We start from the raw sequence: 25,634 nt of genomic DNA, 5'->3' as shown, positions 1-25,634 counted from the left end.
TTCCAAATTCAGAGTATTAAAAGTTTGATTAAAAAAAGAAAAAGGATGTTTCTTCACCATTAGAAAATAAACAATTCTCTCCCCCAGACAAATGAGATCTACAGTTGACTTCAGAAAGGCATTCTGTTTTAAACTTGAGAAGTTCCTCTTACCTAATCCAGTCCATGAGTTCCACTGTATCTGGGTCATAGAATTCTTTCAACTCCAAGAGTTCATCCATCATTCCTGGCCAGGACTGAAACAAAAAACAAAAAATGAACCTCTGTAACTATCACCAAGAGTAAACAACAGAGACAGAGAAACTGGATCATATACTCAGGAGCCAAACAGAAATGGCAATTGGAACCAGAACCGCTTTACCTTGCAAAGTTCCAGAATCATCCCTGCTGAAGCTAATGGGGTCAGAGGCTCTGTTACCTTTTACATATAGACTTCTATGTTGCTTTGAAAACAAAAGGTTACTGTTGGCCCTGGACAGATGGCTCAGTGACTAAGAGCAGGGGAACCAGGGTTCAGTTCTCAGCACCCACATGGTAGGTCACAGCAGAGTGTAACACCAGTTCCAGAGGATCTGCTGCCCTCTTCTGGCCTCAGTGGGTGTTGCGTACGTGTTCACACACACACACACACACACACACACACACACACACACACACACACACACACGAAAGGCTTTCAAAGCAGGATACCATTCTGTCCTCACCTAAGTCACAAGACAGATGGCGCAGTGGGAACATCACCATCAGATTGTTTCTCAGGATGGAAACTGTGGCTTGGGGATGTGGCTGACTCACTCAGGCTCAAAAGCAGCAGAGCTGTGCCCCAGAACCTGCTTCTAAACAGGTTGTAAACCTGCTTGTTAGTCTCATGACTCTATTCTGCTGCTAGAATTCTGGGCAAACGGCTTGTTACACAGTATTAGAAACGCTGGCACAGTGGGAAAAGACGGTTGGAAACTGGACTCTCCAGGAGAATCTAATATATTTGACTTCGTTATTTATGCCATGGGTCAACTCATGTCACTTCAGGTTATGCAGACACAATGTAAAAAGACCCTTCCTCCCCATCACTAATCTAGTCCATTAATCAATTAAATCTTAGTTATTCTCAAATGATGGTGGACCAAGCACCACTTCCTCTATTAATTCTTATTTTTGTTGTTCTGAGACAGAGTCTCACTATGTAGCCCAGGCTAGCCTAAACTCCTGACTCACTCTAAGTATTTTAGAGATCAAATTTGTTGTCCCTGTTACTTGACAATCAACAAAATACCAACATTTATCTAATAAAATAAACCAATTATTTTGGTATATCTGTGAATTCAATGGGTATTGGATATTTTTCTAATTTTTTTTTTATTTTTCTAATTTTAAAATTGCTGATACTGAAAGAATGTTAAACATCTAGTGTGTCCTGAGGGAAACTCCTTAAATAATATGCAAATAAAAACTAAATGTCACCTTTTAACAGAATGCAATAGATTAGCTTGGATTTCACAATCCAATAAGCTAATTGAGACCAGAGTAAATGCTTTTAATCTCTGGTTCTGAGGAGCCTAGCACATGATTTTCCCTTTGAATGGGATTATCCTAGAAGAATGAACCCACATTATAACTGCCAGTGAAACTCAAGCCAGGCTTCGTTCAAACAGCTACATCACTGACAGAAAGGCTTAACAGTTGGCACAGATGGAAAAGAGTCTTAGTGTCAGGGAAAAACTCCTAATGTCTATATTGTTCATGTTCTCTCTGATTACATATATATATATATATATATGTATTTTCCTAGACAAGGTTTCTCTGTGTAGCCCTGGCTGTCCTGAATCTAGCTCCTTAGACCAGGCTGGCCTTGATCTTACAGAGATTGGTCAGCCTCTGCTGGGATGAAGTCATGTGTCACAATGCCTGGCTTTACTTTGCATATTTGAGATAAAGCAGCTCAAGGATTTTGTACAGTGTGAGTAGAAGCTTCCTGCTAGCTGCCCAAGGCCTGAGCAACAGTTTGAGAAACTCATCAGAATCCCAATTCTCTCACCCCAGGATGACTGCTGGCTGCTGCTGGCAGTGGCGGCCATCCCAGTTCTTCCACTGGCCCCCACAGCCGTGGTTCTGGAGAGGAGGGGACTTTGCTCCCACCGGGCGGGGCTTGGTATAGCAATGTGTAGGGAAATGACTGGCTGGTACAGGGTAGGAGCCATCAGCATCAAAGGATGTAGAAGGTAGGCCGGCCCTTTGCTACACCATCCGCAGTCAGCGCCTGGGACACAGTTACCCATGAGCAAGTCCTAGTGCAGAGCAGCAGGTCTCACAAACCCAATGCTGTCCAAATCCTCACCAAGGCTGAGCATGAGCTTCTGACTCGGTGGGTCTGGAGTGCAATGCACATCTTGAATTTCCTAGTTCACTGCTGCTGCTGCTTCTGCCTGCCTGAGGAACACATGTAAGAACCAAACATCTAGAGCATGCTTTATTTGCTCCCTAAACCCTTCCTCAATCTTATCACCTAGTCCTTAACCAGCTTAAAATAATTCATCAAATTTCAACAAGTAGTGGAGGATTAGCTTACACCCAACCCCCCCCCCCACACTCACACACATATGCACACATACACATGTAGACACATACACATGCATACAGACAGGCACACACACACAAACGTACATACACACACATGTGCATATGCATCTATACACACAGACAGAGTCAGTTCTTGCTCCCATACTGTCCTGCTTCCACAGCTGTAGTAACGGAACAATGCTGAGCTTGCAGGGGTTTAACCCTCATAATTCCAGGTTAAGGTGAAACTGCCAAGCTGCTTATTAAACCTTGTTTCACTTCTTTACATCCAAGAATAAAATCCGGGGCTGGTGGGCACTGCCTGTAACAGCAGCTGTTCTGACAGGACACGGACTATCACATGCAGTTCCCAAGCGTGAAGTCTTTTGTTTACAATCACTCGTGTTACAGTAGCAGCAGGCCCGCCTGGAGGCCAAGCTGCGGGCAGACTCTCTCTTGACCACCCTGCCAAATCAGGGCCTCTGCACAGTAACCTCTAGTCCACTGCTCTAACTTTGGTTTTGGTTTAAGAAAGGGCAAGAGAGCTGGATGGTGGTGCACACCTTTAATCCCAGCACTCGGGGATGGACACACACATACACACACACACACACATACACACACACAGCCAGGTGGATCTCTGTGAGTATGAGGCCAGCCTGGTCTACAGAGTGAGTTTCAGGACAGCCAGGGCTACAGAGAAACCCTGTCTCAAAAAAAACCTCTGAAGAAAGAGAGAGAGAGAGAGAGAGAGAGAGAGAGAGAGAGAGAGAGAGAGAGAGAGAAAGAGAGAGAAAGAGAGAGATAGAAATAGATAGATATCGAGAGAGAGATAGATCACTTGGATTAAGTATTCTGTGCTATAAACCCCCAGGTGATAATTCAAGGCCTATAAATCTCAAAGACATAACAAATGAATCGCCAAGTGGAAAATGATGCTGACAGTGTCTCTGAGGGGTGCCCTGGCCCTTTCAAGTCAGTTACAGGAGACTACGACATTGTTCTCCACATCACTACAGTGTCTTCTGGTTGGGGAGAGGGTCGATCTTTCCTTCCTTGTCTTGTTTTGTTTAGGTCTCACTGTGAAGCCCAGGCTAGCTCTGAAGGCTGGATGCTCCCAACCCAGACTCTCAGCGTTGAGATTACTGTCGGGTACCACCACACCTGGCCCCAGAGACGAACTACAGTGTTTATTCTGTGTGTCCAGCTCCGTGAAAGCATTTAATATAATGTACAGGTTAACGTCGGTGCTATCTTAAAACTCTCTCTCTACATAAACTACTTTTTCCTGCCTTATTTGTTTCAAAATAGGTCTGAAAACATTTTCAGAATCTGCTTCCAGTAAGAGCTGAAACTAAAGGAATGGCTTTTTCTAAGTTTGTTTGTTTTTTTCCTCTTTTATGAATGGCTTTCATACTATAAGGCTTGACCTCTAAAATCTCCAAGCTTTTAAAGACCGTTTTTCCTATCAATGGCCACTCAACAAGATTCAAAGGAAGTCTTTACCAATGCCACAAGCCCTCTGCTTCCAAACAAAGAATGTGTGAGTCGGCCTTACCTTACAGCACAGGTAGAGCAGGGTGACTATGGGCACCGAATACCGCATGACCCAGATCTGTGGAAAAAGACTCTGTTAAGATCTCTGGACTCTTCGGCCTCCCAGGCTGGCTTTGTTCACACACACCGTTTGAAGACAGCATCAAAATCAAACAAACTGAACGAAGTGTCGGTCTTTAGTCTGTCGAAAATGGCTTATAATAACAATTGCAATTCTGGTCAATGGAACTATTGGCAAGTTTTAATTTTGCTTTTTTTGTTTTTTACTGCATTCCTAAATTCTGTGTATAGTGAACATATCTGACATGTAGAAATATTAAGTGACTCAAAAATATAATTGACAGGGCCAGGCGGTGGTGGCACACGCCTTTAATCCCAGAACTTGGGAGGCAGAGGCAGGTGGATCTCTCAGTGAATTCAAGGCTGGTCTGGTCTACAGAGCAAGTTCTAGGACAGTTAGGTTACACAGAGAAAGCCTACCTCAAAAACAACAACAACAATCTAGATTTTGTATCTACTCTACATGACACCTGGCACCTACTAAACCCTGACAGAGAAGAAACTCTACGGCTCACTTCCACCTGGATGGACAAGGACAGCACTGACCCTCTTTGGGTTACAGAGATGAACCAGCCTCAGGAGTAACTCCCAGATCTCAGAGCTGCACAGGCCAAATGATGCGAACACACACATATGGGACGTCCACAGGTACTTCATCCTGAAACGGCAGAGAGAAGGACGTCACAGTGCCTGCTGTGTGAGCGTCTGCTCAGTGCAAACAAGTCAGGGAGCCAGGGAGGGAAGCTCCCACACGCAAGACTGTCCTGTCAGTCTGCGCAGAAGCTGGAGGGTTACTAATCCTTTCCATCACTTTCTAGGAGCACTCATGTAAGTAAGCCATTGGAGAATATTTGCAACTAAGGAAAACACCAGCAGTGATATTTCACAGAGGGAAGAGAATGCATGAAGGCAGATGTATGGGGACAGAATCATCAACAAGGTGATGCCAGGTTTTGAATCCTGCTGTTAGACAACATCAATTAAAGAGCCATTAAGTTAAATCAAAGAAATCAGCAGAAGTACCTCATCGTACTCAGTGCCAGGACCCCAAACAGAATAGTGTGGATTAAGTTGTAAGCGGCTTCTGGTTTCAGGTCAACCGCACACTTTCTTGTCTGACCCATGGGCTGCGGACTTGCGGAGTCACTGGAGAAAACAGCAAATGAGCAACGTCAAAGCCGGATGTGTAGCTTTGATTTAGGTGGACCTTGTTATTTTCCCCACAAGAGAATGAATCAGCATCCATCAGTGTGGGATTTGAGACTTGGTATCATAATATAAATGCATCAGCAATTAAGCAACTATAATTTCACAGAAGATTTTAAATAAAAATGTAAACAGATTCAATTCTTTAAAGAATAACAGGAACAAATCCTCTGGAGATGCCTGAAATGGGAGAGCTCTGAATTCAAGGTCAAGGCCAGCATGCTCTACAGAGTGAGTTCCAGGACACATATATTTACTTATCTATGAATTTTTAATTCAGTTAATGGATCAAGGGGCATTTCACCTACCAATGCCTCATTATTTATATCCAATAGATGAATGTTATTATTATTAAAAGGATGCTCCAGTTTACACAACTGGACAGTGTGAATGTTAAACATCCAGTAGAAAAAACACTAAGTCTTAATATCATTTAACTGTGTTCTTATTTATCCATCTATTTTATTTATTTATTTATTTATTTGGTTTTTTGAGACAGGGTTTCTCTGTGTAGTTTTGGTGCCTTTCCTGGATCTCGCTCTGTAGACCAGGCTGGCCTCAAACTCAAAGAGATCCGCCTGGCTCTGCCTCCCAAGTGCTAGGATTAAAGGCGTGCGCCACCACCGCCTGGCTACTTATTTTTGAATGGGGTATCACTATGTAGCTCCAGCTGGATTTGAACTCGTTAGTTCTCCCGCTTCAGTTTCAGAGTGCTGGGATTACAGGTGTGCACCACCAGGTCCAGCTGCAGGAACTGTTTCTTGCTCCTTTTTGTTTTTATTTTATATGTACGGGTGTTCTGTCTGCATGTATGAGTGTACCGTGTGTGTGTGTATGGGGCCTTGGAATCCACAAGAGGGCAATGGATCTTCTGGGACTGGCTGTGAGCCACCATGTACGCACTGGAAATCAAACCAGCCTCTTAACTTCTGTCAATCTCTCTGGCCCCAGTTTTAAAACATTTAAAAAGGAAATTAGAGACTGGCTAATTTCTAATTGGAGAGATGGCTCAGCGGTTAAGAGCACTGGCTGCTCTTCCAGAGGATCTGAGTTCAATTCCCAGCACCCACACGGCAACTCACAACTGTCTGTAACTCCAGTTCCAGAGGACCTAACACCCTCTTATAGCCTCTGAGGGTACTGCAAGCATGCTATGTAGGCACAATACACATACACATTAAATAAAAGTAAATAAACATTAAAAAAAAGAATCACCCTTTGACCACTAGTCAGCACACATTAAGAAGCCACCATTCTTTAATTAACATAGTGCTTCTCCTTGAAAACCTCCTGAAACTTCTAACAGGTAGATGAGGACCCTCTAATGCTGCAGTTCTCAACCTGTGGGCCGCAAGCCCTTTGGGGGTCCAATGACCTTTCACAGGGGTTACATCTCAGATATCCTGCATATCAGGTATTTACATTATGATTCATAACAGGAACAAAAGTACAGTTATGAAGTAAGAAAATAACTTCGTGATTGGGGTCACCACAGCATGAGGAACTGTTTTAAGGGTCGCAGCACTGGGAAGGTTGAGAAGCACCACTCTATTGGAGCAGGCCAGCCTCCAGCCAGAGCCCCAGACTCACGGTGACCTCAGCGGACTCTGCCCTTGCCCTGGACAGCCTCGGCTCCTGTCCCGTCTTCACACCTGTGTCTCTTTAGTCACACTAGTTGTGCCATCTAGAAGAACTTTCCTGCCCAGGGGGCTAAGGTTTTTCGTGAGCCAGCTGAGAACAGATGAAGTATTTTCAGTTTCTTTCTCAAGAAGATTTCTATCTGTGTGTCTGTGTGTGAGGCCCCTGGAACCGGCATCACCGCAGGCTGCGAGCCACCCACCACGGGTGCTGAGGACTCGGGTCCTCTGGAGGAGCAGCAAGCGCCCGCATCCGCTGAGCCATCTCTCAGGCCCTGCTTTATTCTTAGTAACCGCAAGGCTGCAGTGCTCTGGACTCACGCTTACCACAGTTCTTGTGACTGGGAATCACAGCTCACCAGCAGTTTAACTAGCTATGGAATACACCGAGAAGGGGCTTCCCTGAGACCTCCATTAAGCTCTCACAACTGACAGCTGAGTCACCTTTTCCTTTTTTTTTCAATGAAACATGGATTGTAAAGGTAAAACCCATCAGCATGGAGGGAAGTATTCTATGAGTCTTCCAAAAAACCTTCGTGTTCCCTGATGCTTTCTTCTGCTAAGTCTTAAACACAGGCCTGAGAACATAAAAGTTTCAGTAAACACTCATAATTATGGTCCATACCAACTTTATGAGCTTTCAACTGAGACCCGAGGGAACAAACCAATAACTATTCTTCTGGTACTGGGAATCAAACCCAGGGCCCCAGGCATGCTAGACAAGTGATATACCACTGGGCCACTTGTCTGGACCTAATTTTCCCTTGTTATTTTGAAACAGGACCTAAGTTGTTCACATTGTCCCTGACCTCATTTTAGTGTAGGGTGGTCTTGAACTTGTGATCCTCCTGCCTCGGCCTCCTGAGTAGCTAGGCTTCCAGGCCTTTGTCACTGTGTACAAAGTTCTCACTTGAGAACCATGTGATGGAGTTAACAAAAACAAAAACAAAAAACCATACACATAAACAAAACACCCCTCCAGCCCCCCACATTTTCAGTCATTTCATATTTTGTATGGTGCTACATTATAACTCACTGGTAGCCGGACCCAGGCTGCATGGGTCTCATCTAGAGGAAGAAAGAAAAAAGCCCCAGGGAACGAATCATTGAAACCATGCCAGCCTGGTGACCTGACAGCAGCAGCACCGGCTAGTGACAGCTAATGCCCATTTCCGGTCCTTACTGTGGCTTTTCACACTGTTGCACAGCAGCCTCACCGAAGAGCTTCTTTACATGGATGGAGACAAACGGACCGGCGGGTCACCCACCTTGCCAGAGATGGGCGCACCCAGCACGCCGGCCGGACAGGGCCGCAGCCCGCTGCCCGGCAGCCACTTTTGAAGATGAACAGGTGTGTTCGCCATTCGTGTTTTCGCCTGCCCTCCTACCTCTCTCCCAGCTCCTGTCCAGAACAACGTCACGAAAGCAGGAGCGTCCAGGCCTACCTGAGGTTACGAAAGGCAACCACTGAAGCCGTGATCACGGTGACCAACAAGACGAACACGTATGCGTAAAACAGCAGCGTCTCTGAGAGCCTCTGGAATGTGTTGAGAGGCAGGAGGCCGAAGGCTTCTTCACACAGGTAGAGATTCGCATCAAAATCCCTGGGGAAGAAGGGAGGCAGGGGGTGTCACACCCGAGACAGGCAAGGAGCCGCAGGGGAGAGCGGGAGGCTCTGGGGCTTCGGTGTGAAACAGCAGGCTCGGTCTGAAGCCAGTCATACCTGGTTGCTCCAAACCCAAACTTGGCCTTCAGAAATTTAAAGATGTGCTCGTCTGACTTCAGGTTAAGAATTTTCTATTAGCAAAAGAGAAAAGGAAATGAGCTATTAGTGTCTCCCTGACAGCCTGTGATGGGAACAGCGCAGAGGAGCCGTTCCCCAGCTCTCACCTCCGCCTCATTGCCTCTCCCCTTCTAAGGGGATCCTTCATTCAAACAGCTGCATGAATTCAACATGCGAAGTAGATCAAGGAAAGGTGACCTTTTTCATTTTATATCAGGAAACATCAACAAAATGATCTGAAATCTCAAGCAGGTACACAGCCCGTGTGGCTTTCAGGACTCAGCATTCAGATAACTCTGGACAGACATGACCCTAAGGTGTAGATGCCCCCAATTCCAGTGTTCACCATTACATACTGTAATTTTAATTTCTGTAATTTTATTTTTTATTTATGAATTATAAAAATCCACATAATACAAACAGGTGGCTCAGGTGGTTAATTAAGAGCCTGTCCCGCTCTTGCAGAGGACCTGAGCCGGGTTCCTAAGCACCCCAGTAGAGCAGCTCAGAACTGTGTGTAACCCCAACTTCAGGGGATCTGATGCCCTCTTCTGGCCTCCATGGGTGCCACACTCATATGTACAACCCCTGCTCCCCACATACGCATCATTAAAAACAATAAAAATAATTTTTTTTTTTTTTTTTTTTGAGACAGGGCTCCTCTGTGTAGCCCTGGCTGTCTTGGAACTCGCTTTGTAGCCCAGGCTGGCCTCAAACTCACAGAGATCCACCTGCCTCTGCTTCCCAAGTCCTGGGATTAAAGGGGTATACCATCACAACCCAGCAAAAATAAAATCTTAAAGACAAAAATGGGGAAAATAATATCAGATAAAGAAAGGCAGAAAAAAATTAAGATGAAGTTACAATTGAGAAAACAAAATAAGTTCATTAACAATGAGGCAAAAATGTGGCTTGTGCAACTACTTGGAGCAAGGGAAATGCTTCCTGTGGGTCCAGTATGTGCAATGAGTTCACAGACTGCTTTTTCTAATTTGCTGTCGTAGGTCTCTGCCGAAACACTCAGCAAGGATCGATCAATAGACTCTTATCCTTTGGAGTGTCAAAAAACAGAAGTCTAGGCTCAGAGGTCTCTACCGGTTAAATCAAAGAGCAGATGGATCACCGAGTCTGCCAAGCGGGAATGTGGAGGAGCCTTGCACCTGTAAGCTGTGAGTGAGCGCAGTCAATCCTTGCTATTATCACAGACAATGGTTTAGGGAACCCTTCATAGTCCAGTCTTCAATGCAGTGTTTGCATACAAGCGTTCTTCTGCACTCTTTTTTTTTGGGGAGGAGGGGGCAGTTCGAGGTATTGGACTTAGGGCCTTTGCACATGCTAAGCAAGCAGTCTACTGCACTGCTAGATGCACAGGCTGGCCTTGAACTCAGGAACCTCCTGCCTCAGTCCCTAAGTGCAGGATTACAGGAATGCACCACCACCATGCTTGTCTTTCTGTAGACCTGAAACCAACTCTAGATTACTTACAACATCAAATATAAAATAAATGCTATATAAGTGGCTGCTGTACTGTGTTATTTAGGAAATGCAAGAGAAAAATCTATACATGTTCAGTATAGGCACATTTTCTGTTTGTGTGTGTGTATGCATGCAGTGCACATGTGTGTGTGTGAAGGCCAGATGTTAATGTCAGGTGTCTTCCTTCACCTTAATATTTGAGACAGGACCTCTCAATGAACTTGGAACCCACTGATTCTGGTAGACTGGCTGACCAGTGAGTTCCAGGGATGTGCCTGTCTGCCTCCTGGGCACTGGGATTACAGACACATGCTACCACGCCCAGCCTTTCCCACGGGACCTGAGGATCTGAACTGAGGATTTGTGCTTGGGGGTAAACACTTTGCCAACCGAGCCATCTCTCTGGCTCCTTCCTGAATAATTTTGAGTCCTCCAATTAGGAAATTGCAGGTATGATACAGAGTTTAAGGACACAGTGGCAGCCAGGCAGTGGTGGCACACACCTTTAATCCCAGCACTCGGGAGGCACAGGAAGGTGGATCTCTGTGAGTTCGAGGCCAGCCTGGGCTACAGAGTGAGTTAGTTCCAGGACAAGCTGGGGCTAGAGAGAGAAACCCTGTCTGGAAAACCCAAAACCAAACCAAACCAAACCAAAACAAAATAAAAAAGTGGCATGTTAATTGTGGTTCACTGACTAATTTTTTTTTCCCTTTTTGACAGTCAACAGGGAGAAGAAAGAGACTGCTGTTCTCCTCTGAGGGGAAGGAAGATGTTCACAGGTGTCTCTTCTGCTGGACCAGCCTTCGAGAAGAGAGGAGTGGGGTGCAAGAGTGTCAGGTGAAATCACAGGACCTTTGCTCTAGCTTAAAGACAAGCGGGAGCTCGGGAAGGCAGCTCAGCAGTTAAGAGCACTGTTTGCTCATGCAGAGGACCCAGGTCTGACTCCCAGCACCCACATGGTGGCTCACAACCATCTGCAACTCTGGTTCAGCGGACCTGATGCCTCATCCTGGAGCACCAGACACACAGGCAGACAAAACATCCATACACATAAAATAAAAATAATAAAATTAAAAACGAAAACCAACGGGGCACCAAGGTCCAAGAGGTATACCCTGAGGGAAAGCCTGCCCTCAGACAAGCAGTAAACAAAGCTATGCCACAGAACACTCAATCAACAATCCTAGTAAAGCCAGGCATGATGGTGCTCACCTTTAACATCAGCATTCGGCAGGCAGGCAGACAGAGCTCTGTGAATTGTAGCCTATTCTGCACAGTGACCAGGTTACTAAATGAGTTATTCTACTATCTAGTTATTTTTAAATTTATTTTGGTGGTAGGAATAGAACTCAGGGCTCTGTACACGCTGAGTTCATACATGCCCACAATGACATCCCAGCCTTGGGTTGTTCATTTTAACTTAGCAAAAATGAACTCACATCTTCTTTTGAACAAAGAAATCCCACTAAAGCCCACCTTGTGGGGCAGGTAGTGCACAGCTGTAGTCCCAGCACAGAGGTGGCAGGGGCAGCAGGATGTGGAGGTCAAGGCCAGCTAGGTTCCACTGTCTCAAAAACCTCCCAAACAAAACAAAACCAATAGTTAATGTGTTAAAAGTTGAGCCTTCAATCTGATGAGCTCAAAGACAGACACTGTGCTGGCTAGTTTTAGGAGAGGAGGAGCCTCAATTGAGAAAATGCTTCCATAATACCAGACTACAGGCAAACCTGTGGGGCGTTTTCTTAATTAATGATCGATGGGGGAGGGCCCAGCCCACCATGGGTGGCGCCATCCCTGAGCTGGTGGTCCTGGGTTCTGTTAAGAAAGCAGACTGTGCAGGTCATGGGGAGCAAGTCAGTAAGCAGCACCCCTCTATGGCCTCTGCTCCAGTTCATGCCTCCAGGTTCCTGTCCAGTGTGAGTTCCTTCCCTGGCTTCTCTCAGTGGACGGCGACTGGGGATGTGTAAGCAAAATAGACCCTTTTCTCCCCAGTCTGCCTTTGGTCACGGAGTTTCACGACAGCAACAGGAACCCTGACTGAGACCGACGGCATCCACAGTGACTGGAATGAGGTGTCCTCCACCGTCTCAGGCATCCACAGTGACTGGAATGAGGTGTCCTCCACAGTCTCAGGCATCCACAGTGACTAGAATGAGGTGTCCTCCACAGTCTCAGGCATCCACAGCGACTGGAATGAGGTGTCCTCCACAGTCTCAGGCATCCACAGCGACTGGAATGAGGTGTCCGCCAGAGTCTCAGGCATCCACAGTGACTGGAATGAGGTGTCCGCCAGAGTCTCAGGCACTTAAGCACCTGGTCCTTAGTTGGCGGCACTCTCTGAGAAGGCTCAGGAGGTGTAGCCTTGCTGAAGAAGTGCGTTGTCACTGGGGTGTAAGGCCTCACCCCACTCCCAGTTTGATCTGCTTCCTGCTTACGGTTCAGGATGTGAGCTCTCAACCTGCTTGGCTCACCATCACGGACTCAAACCTCTGGAGCCACAGGCCCTAAGAAACTCTTCTCTGAATTGCTTTGTCATAGCGACAGAAAAGCGACTAGTAAGGATGTGTCATGAAAGGGAAGAGAAATGAATAATCAAAACCAACAAAACCATGTGTGGCCCTTGCTAGGTCAATCAATCATGACTCAGGGATTCAAGTACGCTTTATAAAAAGAACTATTTCTAATTAAAAGTTCTAAGCTTATCTTCAATCCTATAAATACATTTCAGAAAGGATTCAATCTCACTTATTAACTTACCTTAATAACATTGTTGAGAAAAAGTGTCAAACAGAAAACTAGAAGTAAATGCAACAATAGTTTCCCAATCCTAGTCAGGAAGGTCCCAGTTTTTAGGTTTTTCTAGAAAATGAAAGAACTGTGTTTTAATTTTTAATGAACATTTAAATACACTTTAATGTTAACTATAATTTCGTAATCATGTGAGATTACTCAAAGATTTAAAATGTTGGCTCGTGTAACACACACACACACACACACACACACACACACACGGAAACAAAACCTATTCATGGGGTCTTTTTCTTTTCTTTAGTAACTTTACATGTGAAAGTGCAAAGGGGGGTATCGGTGGTTAGAGTCAAAGCAGGGAAGAGGGAGAAAAGGTGTGGGGTCTGGTGAGGTGACACCAAGACTGTGTGAAACGACCGCGTGGGACCCACTACTTTGTAAGGTGATTTAAAGATGCAATTAAACAAAGAAGATGAACAGAGGCCACCTGCATGGGTGAACAAGCTGTCCCTAGAAGACACAGGTTGTTAAATGAAAACCCTGGAGGGAACACATGAAGACCTCCCTATGAGTTACTGGACAGGAAGGCCCCAGCAGACCCCACGAAAACACAAATTCTTGGCTGCCCACTGTAACAGACCTTAAGGCCCTACATGGTGAACACAGGGGTTGTGGAGAAACCAAACTGGAACTGACTGGGAGACACCCTCTCAGCAGGCAACTTTCACAGGGCAGGAAGCTGCTACGCAGGATACTAGGGGGGGGGGGCGGGGGCAGGGAAGACCTCAATGATCTTACCTAGCACTGACCCTGCAAATAAGGCCCAGAGAGCCACACAATCAAAAATAGATTTTATAGGGCTGGAGAGATGGCTCAACAGGTAGGAGTGTGCACTGCTTTTGCAGAGGACTCCAGTTTGGTTCCCAGCACCCAGTGTAGGCAGCTCACAACAGCATATGACTCCAGGTCCAGGGGATCTAGTGCCCTCTTGTGCCCTCCATAGGAATTGCACTCACGTGCACATTCACAAAACACATGCAGAGCTCAAAATGAAAATCTTTTAAAAATAAATACAGTTTATAAAAATTTAAAAAGTCCTACCTGAAGTTTTCTTACAATTAATACTGAAAGGTTAAAACTGATGAGCAGCGATCCCAGAATCATGGAGTTAAAAAACTGAAGCATGCAGACGAGGAGCAAGCAGCTTATCTGTATGCCGTATAGCCAGGTGGCCTGCAACAAAGATGACACCAGGGAAGATTTCATCAGGAGACCAAGCCACGGTGACACAGTGGTCACATTTCAGGTTACAAGCAATGCAGAACACATACCTAGCTCCAAGAAACACCATCTATAAAAGGACACAATGTTGTATGAATTTCACTTGTTTTTCACTTTTACTGACAGAGAAAGTTTTAAAGATTTTTATTTAATTGTGTGTGTTCACATGAGTTTGACCATGTGTGTATGCAGTGCCTCCAGAGGGCAGAAGAGGGCGTCAGATCCCTTGGAGCTGCGGTTGTGAGCCAGTGGATGTGGGTGCAGGGTGCTCTTTAACCTCTGAGCCACTTCTCCAGCCCAGTAACAGAATATTTTAAATTCTGTGACATTAATGAAAAGGGAAACAAAGGGGTAAAGGTTACTTGGGAAATGACAAAATGTGATTCATAATTTTCAGTTTTCTTCCCAGTTCTTTTTATAATTAGCATCTACAACCAACAGTCAGGACTTCATCTCTTCTCGTTACTTCCCGACCATCCACGTCAGGACCGTGTCATGCATGACTTCATTTAGTTTGTATTCATCCCCAGTTAAGTCTGAAAACCCACATGACAGCTCACAACTGCCTGTAATTCCAGCTCCAGGGGATCCAACACCCTCTTCTGACCTCTGTGGGCACTGCATGCATGTGGTACACATACACACAGGCAAACACATATACGTAGAAAAAAATAAGTAAATCTTTTTCAAAGCAAGTTGATAGTTTTTCAATTACATACTCACACAGACCTATAGAAAATAACAGTTTTGTTCAGCAGACCTGACTTCCCTAACGGTTCACACTTTTAAAACTCAAAGGAAACTAATCTGCTTCACACATGGAGAAGTGAGGCCCTGGGCTCTGTCGATGCCTGGTGTCCCCAGGACCACAGGGCAGAGGATACTAGTGGTTTTTAGGATTACAATACACCTTACTGTACACAGAAAAAACAGGAAACGAAATAGTAACTGATAGGAAGGCAGAGTTCGAGAGTTAAAACCCAACGCCATTACCGACAGAGGCAATGCAGGTTCAGACGGCACCCCCCTTTTCATACAAACTACATACTCCACACTGTGTACAATCTTCTCATGTCAATGACTATTCTGTGAGAACTTAAATTTCAAAACACTGCGTAACTGTGTAGATCTGATTCTGAAATGTACCCCACAAAGGCTTCTGTCTGTAAGGCTTGTTCCCTAGCTTGTGGTACCTTAAAATTTGGAGGGGGGAGGGGAGAATTACATACATATATACAGTGAATATGATTATACCTAGCCTCTTTCTATCTTAGGTCCTCCAATATGCTCCCTCCCAAGTTCAGGTCTTTTTAATTGTTTCCTTTTTGGTTTTTCAAGACAGGATTTCTCTGTGTAGATTTTGGTGTCTGTCCTGGATCTCGCTCTGTAGACCAGGCTGGCCTCGAACTCACAGAGATCCACCTGGCTCTGCCTCCTGAGTGCTGGGATTAAAGGCGTGCGCCACCGCCACCCAGCAATTTTTTCCTTTTTGACAGCCCACTTAGTCCAGTTAGTACTGCTCATAGGTGTGTGGGAGTGAGATATCCATCACAGCGTGCAAGACCTACCAGGGCCACTTCCTCAGTAAAGAATGACTCTCCCTCCCTTAGTAACTATCCACTGAGGGTGGGGGTTGAGGCCAGGATTTCGGCTGGCTTGATCTTTTGTAGGTCTTATGCAGGCAACCCTAGCTGACAGGTCAATGAGCTGCGTCTTTGGGAGATGGAGCCCAGACATGGAAGGCGGTCACTGGCATCAGGCCTTCACAGCTATGCACAGTTCTGGCTCTGATCCTTGATTCTGCTCCCCGCCTGCTGACTCTAATGCTGCCTTGTGCTCTCGACACCACAGAACCAGCCCAGCCCATCACTATGTCTTCACCAAGGTAGACAGAAATCTCTCTGCGGTCATGGAACAAAACAAACCTTTTATTCTTAACTTGTTCTGTCCCTGCAGTAGGAAAAGTCACTACGATCACAATGTTTCACTACAGGCCATTTTGACACAGCTACATGATGGGGGTATACCTGCTTTAAATTTTTTTTAAAAATTTATGTGTATGAGCCTGACTGTATGCACCCCAGCTCCTTCTTTCTCCCAACCCCAGGCACTCTTAACATCTCCCTTCCTCTTCATGTCTTCTCCACTGAGTGAAATGTGTGCTGCTAGCTGGGATGCCAAATCATCAAGGGCAGGGAGCCACAGCTGTGGTGAGTTCATGGTGAGGTGGCCATGTCACATCTCACAGTCCTCCTGCCCATCCTCCTGCTCCTACATTCTTTCTGCCCTCTTTTGGGAGAAGGGGATTGAGATGGGGTCCCGTTCAGGGCGAGCACTGGGTATCAGGTGTTTTTCTGACTATGAGGTTTCTTAGTGTTCCGATCTTGGCAGTGGATACTCTGCTGGCAGGGAGGGAAAGGATGTCATCACAGCTAAGTGGGGGCTGAAGTCAGGCTCCCCATGTGGCCTGTGGGAGATGGTGAAAGCTCCAGATTTTCTGACACGCCCTGACAGGAAGCAGACGTGCTTCAGTAGAGCCGGGTGAGGGCAGAAATCCAGGTGCTCCCACCATCAGCTGCTGGCAGAGGTGGGAGGGGAGCTGCATGTGTTTGGAACGTGTTGGCCGCCATGAGCTGTTAGTTTTTGTCTTGCTAAGTTTTCACCTTTCTGGTCCTTTGCTGTAGAGAGGGTTTTCTTGTGCTTTTCTGTCTGAATCTACTGCTATTTCTGGGTTTCTGATTTTTCAAGTGTCTACTCAGGGATCTGTGAAGGAAAAAGGAAACACAGGTGACTCATTGCCACATTTTCCGTCTGGTCTGGAAGTTTCTAGTTGTCTTAGGGTTTCTATTGCTGTGAAGAGACACCATGACCACAGCAACTCTTATAAGAAAAACATTTAATTAAGGCTGGCTTACAGTTCAGAGGTTCAGTCCATTTTCATCATGGTCAGGAAGCATGGCTGTGTGCAGACAGACATGGTGCTACAGAAGCAGCCCAGAGTTTTACATCGGGGGCAGCAGGCAGCAGGGAGAGAGACACTGGGCCTGGCTTGAGTCTTTGAAACCTCGAAGCACCAGTGACACACTTCCTCCATCAAGGCCACGCCTCTTAATTGTGCCACTCCCTATAAGCCTATGGGGCCATTTTCTTTTTCATTTATTTATTTATTTATTTACTTACTTACTTATATTTATTTATTTATTTATTTATTTACTTACTTACTTACTTTTATTTATTTATTTATTTATTTATTTATTTATTTATTTATTTATTTATTTATTTTCGAGACAGGTTTTCTCTGTGTAGCTTTGTGCCTTTCCTGGAACTCACTCAGTAGTCAAAGTTGGCCTTGAACTCACAGAGACCCGCCTGCCTCTGCCTCCTGAGTGCTGGGATTAAAGGCGTGCGGGGGGCCACTTTCATTCAAACCACCACACTGGTCATCTCTGTTTTAACTCTATCGTCAATCATTTGCTCTGTGTACATGCTCAGGGCTTTACATTGCTCTTGGAACAGGAACAAGAAGTATGTGTATTCTACCTTGTCTGCACTCAGCCTCTGGCTTTCAAAAGACTATACCTTTTGTTTTGTTTGTTTTTTGGAGACAGGGTTTCTCTGTGTAGTTTTGGTGCCTTTCCTGGATCTCGCTCTGTAGATCAGGTTGGCCTCGAACTCAGAGATTCACCTGGCTCTGCCTCTCGAGTGCTGGGATTAAAAGCATGGGTTACCAGCACCCGGTAAAAGACTATATCTTACAAATATGTATAAGCACCTGAATGTAAGTACACGCAGAAGCCTGTGGAGGTTAGAAGATGCTGTCCTGTTCCCTGCAACTAGAGTTACAGACAGTTATGAGCTGCCAGTGGGTGCTGGGAATTGAACCTGGGGTCCTCTGCAAACAAGCATTCTTAACTGCTGAGCCATCTCTCTGGCCCCCTAACTCTCTTTTTAAAAGATTTTATTATTTTATTTATTTTGGTTTGTCAAGACAGGGTTTCACTGTGTTGCCCTGGCTGTCCTGGAACTCATTCTGTAGACCAGGTTGGCCTTTAACTCTCAGAGATCTGCCTGGCTCTGCCTCTGGAGTGCTGGGATTAAAGATGTGTACCACCACCACCTGGCAAGATTTTTTTTTTTTTTTTTAAGATTATGTCTCTAAGTATGTATGTATGAACGGGTATGTATATCTCTAAGTATGTATCTGTGAACGGGTATGTATATCTATAAAGTATGTATATATGAATGGGTATATATATCTATAAAGTATGTATCTATGAATGGGTATGTATATCTATAAAGTATGTATCTATGAATGGGTATGTCTATAAAGTATGTATCTATGAACGGGTATGTCTATCTATAAAGTATGTATCTATGAACGGGCATGTATATCTATAAAGTATGTATCTATGAACGGGCATGTATATCTATAAAGTATGTATCTATGAACGAGTATGTATATCTATAAAGTATGTATCTATGAACGGGTATGTCTATCTATAAAGTATGTATCTATGAACGGGCATGTATATCTCTAAGTATGTATCTGTGAACGGGCATGTATATCTCTAAGTATGTATCTGTGAACGGGTATGTATATCTCTAAGTATGTATATATGAATGGGTATGTATATCTATAAAGTATGTATCTATGAACGGGCATGTATATCTATAAAGTATGTATCTATGAACGGGTATGTATATCTCTAAGTATGTATCTGTGAATGGGTATGTATATCTCTAAGTATGTATATATGAATGGGTATGTATATCTATAAAGTATGTATCTATGAACGGGCATGTATATCTATAAAGTATGTATCTATGAACGGGTATGTCTATCTATAAAGTATGTATCTATGAACGGGCATGTATATCTTTAAGTATGTATCTATGAACGGGCATGTATATCTCTAAGTATGTATCTGTGAACGGGTATGTATATCTCTAAGTATGTATCTGTGAACGGGCATGTATATCTCTAAGTATGTATCTGTGAATGGGTATGTATATCTCTAAGTATGTATCTGTGAACGGGCATGTATATCTCTACGTATGTATCTGTGAATGGGCATGTATATCTCTAAGTATGTATCTGTGAACGGGCATGTATATCTCTATGTATGTATCTGTGAACGGGCATGTATATCTCTACATATGTATCTGTGAATGGGCATGTATATCTCTAAGTATGTATCTGTGAATGGGCATGTATATCTCTAAGTATGTATCTGTGAACGGGCATGTATATCTCTATGTATGTATCTGTGAATGGGCATGTATATCTCTAAGTATGTATCTGTGAACGGGCATGTATATCTCTATGTATGTATCTGTGAATGGGCATGTATATCTCTAAGTATGTATCTGTGAACGGGCATGTATATCTCTATGTATGTATCTGTGAATGGGCATGTATATCTCTAAGTATGTATCTGTGAACGGGCATGTATATCTCTATGTATGTATCTGTGAATGGGCATGTATATCTCTAAGTATGTATCTGTGAATGGGTATGTATATCTCTAAGTATGTATCTGTGAATGGGTATGTATATCTCTATGTATGTATCTGTGAATGGGCATGTATATCTCTAAGTATGTATCTGTGAACGGTCATGTATATCTCTAAGTATGTATCTATGAACAGGTATGTACTTCTGAGGGAAGTACAGTCAATCAGTTATGACCACGTCAAATCATGGTTAAAGGACAGCACACACACTAGCAGGCAGAGATAGCTTTGTTTATTTTATATGTAGTGTTTGACCAGTCAGCAAGAGCACACATTCTATGTACTGGGAGAATGTGACTATGAAAATTTTATAAAATATTATGGAATAAAGTAACTGCTCAGTCTGGAATGGTGGCTCATATCTGTAACCCCAGCACTTAGAAGGCAGAGGCCAGAGGACTGCTGGAGGCTCCAGACCAGCCCGGGTTACAGAGTAAGACCTTGTCTCCAGATGGCTCGGCAGTTAAGATCACTTGCTGCTCTTGCAGAGGAGTCAGGTTTGGTCCTCAGCACTCATTTGTCAGCACATAACCATCCATAGCTTCAATTATAGGGATCTGGAGCCCACCAGGCATGCATGAGGTACACATATACATGCAAGCAAAACACTCATATATGTAAAGTAAAAGTAAGTATTTTTTAAAAAATGAAAACAAAACACCTCCAAAAGGATTATATGTCCAATTGAGTTTTATATTAAAAAATTGGTAATCTATATTAAGAAATTTTAAGAGCTACACTGTATTTTAAATTGTAAGCCATGTTTATAAATGGCAACTGACTGAGATACCTGTGCCTTGATAGACATACTTTCAAATGATTTATTTATTTATATTTGCCTGCATGAGTTTATGTGCACCACATGCATGCAGTACCCATAGAGGCCAGAAGAGGGCATCGGATCTCCTGGAGTTGGATTTAAAGGAATGTAACTCCAATTGAGCTGCTATGTGATTGTGGGGAATTGAACCCCGATCCTCTGCAAGAGCAGTAGGTGCTCAAAACTAGTGAGCTATCCCTCTAGTGTCTAGAGGCACTATTTAACTTGAAAAAATGTTGAGGGGCTAGAAAAATGTCTCAGTGGTTAAGAGCACTAACTACCCTTACAGAGGATCCAAGTTCAATTCCCAGCACCTACAGGATGGCTAACAACATCTATAACTCCAGTTCCAGGTGTACCCAATGACCTCTTCTGGCCTCTGTGGGTACTGCATGCACACATGTGGTCCACATACATACGTGAAGGAAAACATTGATACACATAAAACAAAAAAAGTAAATAAATCTCACACACACCAAAAAATGTTACGACTGTCAAACTAGGCTGCACACAGTACTCAGCTTCAGGTGACCGCAGAATAATTACTCAGATCTACAGAAGAGCTCTGTCACAAGTCTGCACCAGTTTCCATCTCATCAGTGCCCATCGAGAAGATGGAGGCAGGCAGTGCTCACCTTCACGGCCGGTAGCATGTCTAAGGAGTCCAGGATGAACAGCACCAGCGCCTGCAGCAGCATCATGAACTGATTAAATTGCCATGTCAGGCTAAAGAGAAAAGTTGATATGAAAATGGCAAGAAGTGTCAGCTTCTGTGGAAAAAAGGAGAAAGCTTTGGATAATTTACACGTCTCTAGTCATAAAAAAATCTCGCAGTTAAGTTTTCTTAGGAGTAGCCTATATCCCTATAAACCAAATAAAAGTAGAGAAAGCACACACTGCTGCTTTGAAAACCCTTGCATTTGTTATTTAAGCTCTAAATACCCCGAAGTGACATTCTCATATAAATATTCACATATGGTATGTGCATTCCACGCTGATCTAGAGGCCGTAATATACCAAAGCACATCTCGAGAGCAATGGCTCAGAAATTCTGACAGTTTCACAGAACTGTGTGTGGGCTTCCTGCAACTACTTGAGGGTAGACTGTAAAGGGGACATTTTAAACTTGAAAACATTTTCTTTGCAGAGGAGGAAAATGCTCAGAGGAAGAGAGCTGAACTTGGAAGGGAAGAGATGGCTCAGCAGTGGAGAGAGCTTGCTGCCCCTGCAGAGGACCTGAGCTTGTTTTCCAACACCCACTGGGGCTGCGCACACCTGTCAGTAACTCCAGCTTGAGGAGATCGATGCCCTTCTGTGGCCTCCAAGGCACCAGAACCCAAGTGCCTGTACCCCCACCAAATACATGCCTGCACACATAATTTAGAAATCATTAATTTGGTCACAGAAGGAGAGCTACCCCTGAGAACTGCAGCATCCTGCTTCTCAGACAAAACCAGGGGATTAAAAAGTACTCTAGAACTTCGGGCTGGCAAAATACCTAGATGGGTAGAGACATTGGACTCCAGTTTAATCCGGGGATCTTACACCATGGTGGGAGGAGAAATGATTCCCCTGAGTTTTCTTCTGATCTCCACATGAGTGCTGTGGCATCCCACAAACCCAGAGACACATAGACAGACAGACACACACACACACACACATACACACACACTCTCACATACATTAGTTCACACACACACACTCTCACATACATTCATTCACACACACACTCAGACATTCATTCACATACACTCATACATAAACACACTCACACACACTCATACACACATACATTTATTCACACACACACACTCAGACACATTCATTCACATATACTCACACACATACATACACACTCACTTTCATACACACATACATTCACACTCACACAAATTCACACACACATACACTCACACACACATAGACATACATTCATTCACACACACATCCACAGATACACTCACACACATACACACATATCAGACACATTCGTTCACACACACACACACACACACACACACACACACACACACACACACACACAGTGTTCTTGAAACTTACTTCAGACAGAGGCTGTAGGTTTGGTCTCAGAAAGTAGGTGACTGCCGCAATCTGAATTGCAAAGAAAGGCAGCGCCCAGTTCTCCCTCAGCGGGATGGTAAACTCAACTCTGGTGGTATCTGTTCTGTAGGGAGAGAACACAGACAGCCAGACTGACAGTTCTTGTGATGAGTCCTCTCAATGGACACTGTCATCACCCGCTTCGTCACTGTCACCCCAGGATGTGACATCCCTGGGATTCCTCGCTAGCTAAGTGCTGGGATCGGAGCTCAAGCCCATGCCAGCGAGGGTACGGAGGACACCGCGGGCCCACGCCCAAACGCCCCTCATGCTTTTCTCTAGATGCTGAAGGCAACATTTTCTTTTCTTTGCTTTTGCTTTTAAAGGTTTTTATTTTATGTATCTGGGTGTTTTGCCAGCAGTGGCCAGAAGAAGGCATCAGATCCCCTAGAACTGGAGCTACAGGTGGTAGTGAGCACCATGTGGGTGCTGAGAACCAAACCTGGGCCCTCCCTCTGCCAGAGCAGCCAGCGCCAAGCCATCTCTCCGGACCGCAAGACCCTATTTTCCTTAGAGCTTTGTATCTGACGCTGAAACGTGCTGATGGCAGTAACCTTTCAAATGGCTTACCCAACAGAATGCCACCCTCCAGGACAAGAAGAGGTGAGCTTCACCTCTGTGTAATCAGTGCCAGACACACTCATGCACAGACTTCTGTAATCAGTACCGACACACACACACACACACACACACACACACACACACACAGACTTGTGTAATCAGTATTGACACACACATATGCACAGACCTGTGTAATCAGTACCAACACACACTTGTATTATCAGTACTGAGACACACACACTCATGTACACACTGATGTGATCAGTACTGACACACACACACACACACATGCACTGTGTAATCAGTACCGAGACACACACTTGTGTAATCAGTACTGAGACACACACTCATGCACAGACTTGTGTAATCAGTACTGACACACACATGCACAGACTTGTGTAATCACTACTGAGACACACACATGCACAGACTTGTGTAATCAGTACCGACACACATACTCATGCACACACTTGTGTAATCAGTACTGAGACACACACACTCATGCACACACTTGTGTAATCAGTACTGAGACACACACTTGTGTAATCAGTACTGAGACACACATGCACACACTTGTGTAATCAGTACCGACACACATACTTGTGTAATCAGTACTGAGACACACACTCATGCACACACTTGTGTAATCAGTACTGACACACATACATGCACACACTTGTGTAATCAGTACCGAGACACACACTCATGCACACACTTGTGTAATCAGTACCAACACACACTTGTGTAATCAGTACTGAGACACACACTCATGTACACACTGATGTGATCAGTACTGACACACACACACACACACATGCACTGTGTAATCAGTACCGAGACACACACACTCATGCACACACTTGTGTAATCAGTACCAACACACACTTGTGTAATCAGTACTGAGACACACACTCATGCACACACTTGTGTAATCAGTACTGACACACACATATGCACACACTTGTGTAATCAGTACCGAGACACACACATGCACAGACAATTGATGATGAATACAAAGAATGGCAGTGCCCTTCAGTGTGTGTGAGCACAGATGACCCACTTCTGAGTCTCAAGGTCCATACCTCTAAAATGGAGGTCACAGAACGCACCAAGTGGGGTTGCTGTTGTTTTGTTTGAGACAGGGTTTCTCTGTGTAGCCTTGGCTGCCCTGGAACTCACTATATAGACCAGGCTAGCCTTGAACTCACAAAGATCTGCCTGCCTCTATATCTGATATACTACCAAACCCAGTCCCTAATACGGTTGGTTGTTAAAAGAATAGATTTTGTAAAGCGCTGAGTACATTATAAGCATTCACTAGACTTGTAATAAAAATTAATTTTGGGAAGGCTGGAGAGATGGTTCAAAGGTTAAGAGCACGGACTGCTCTTGCAGAGAACCCAGCTTTAGGTCACAGCACCCACATGGCAGCTCACAACTTTCTCTGACTCTAGTTTCCGAGGATCTGATGCCCTCTTCTGGCCTTCACAGGTAACAGGAACAAGCATGGTGCACACACAGATGTGCATGCAAACACTTAAATACATAAAATGTGAAAAATCTGTATTTTCATTTTAAAAGTTTAGGGGCCTTACTAACTATTGCTGCTGCTACTGTAAGCTGGGCAACAATCCAGTAAGTCTTTTTTCAAGACCAGGGTCTCATTCTGTAGCCCAGATGGGCTGGTTACTTGCTATATAGTTCAGGCTGCTCTCATACTTGTGGTGATCCCCCTGCCTCAGCCTCCTGAGTGCTGGATTACAAGGCATAAGCTACCATGCCCAGCCAATAATCTTGAATAGGTTTTTAAACTGATATTTCACAAGGCTCCCACGTTTACAAATTAATATGAAAATATTAATATCAATAATAATAACAAAAGAATTGCATGCACACAGCACTGAGTATTTTGCTGCAAATCCTATTATGATGGACAGGGAAACTGGGTGTGATTAGGAAGCCTCTGATTGCAGCAGCTAGGAAAGCAGAGGCAGGAGATCTGAATTCAAACCCTGCCTGAGCTATGGAGTGAGTTCAAAGACAGCCTGGCAACATAGGGAGACCCTGTCACAAAATCTGAAAATTACAAAGTGAGTTTAATAGTAGAATGCCTGCAGGGCACAATGCCATGGGTTTTACACACACACACACACACACAAAACACACACACACACACACACACTCTCATATACACAAACACTCACTCACTCATACACATTCACACATATACACACTCACCTATACATACTCTCACACATACACTCTCACACATACTCACATACACACATTCACTCACACACACATTCACTCACACA

At 44.4% G+C, this 25,634-nt stretch overlaps 1 protein-coding gene across 2 annotated transcripts in view; it reads right to left on the bottom strand.

Annotated features, from left to right (window-relative positions):
- Window positions 1-25,634, bottom strand: part of Dpy19l3 (dpy-19 like C-mannosyltransferase 3) — a 72,035-nt gene that overhangs the window by 14,089 nt on the left and 32,312 nt on the right. For both annotated transcript variants that reach the window (XM_028877759.2, XM_028877760.2), the window contains 10 exons: window positions 22,699-22,822; window positions 21,273-21,407; window positions 14,124-14,255; window positions 13,032-13,133; window positions 8,739-8,812; window positions 8,461-8,619; window positions 5,196-5,318; window positions 4,719-4,830; window positions 4,114-4,170; window positions 153-235 (listed from right to left, as the gene is read on the bottom strand). In XM_028877759.2, the coding sequence (XP_028733592.1) occupies window positions 153-235; window positions 4,114-4,170; window positions 4,719-4,830; window positions 5,196-5,318; window positions 8,461-8,619; window positions 8,739-8,812; window positions 13,032-13,133; window positions 14,124-14,255; window positions 21,273-21,407; window positions 22,699-22,822 (1,101 nt within the window). The remainder of the gene's footprint in view (window positions 1-152; window positions 236-4,113; window positions 4,171-4,718; window positions 4,831-5,195; window positions 5,319-8,460; window positions 8,620-8,738; window positions 8,813-13,031; window positions 13,134-14,123; window positions 14,256-21,272; window positions 21,408-22,698; window positions 22,823-25,634) is intronic.

The sequence above is a fragment of the Peromyscus leucopus genome, chromosome 1, assembly GCF_004664715.2.
Source record: "Peromyscus leucopus breed LL Stock chromosome 1, UCI_PerLeu_2.1, whole genome shotgun sequence".
NCBI lineage: Eukaryota > Metazoa > Chordata > Mammalia > Rodentia > Cricetidae > Peromyscus > Peromyscus leucopus.
The sequence above is the reverse complement of the archived record's forward strand: the minus strand, read 5'-3'. Positions and strand labels throughout refer to the sequence as shown.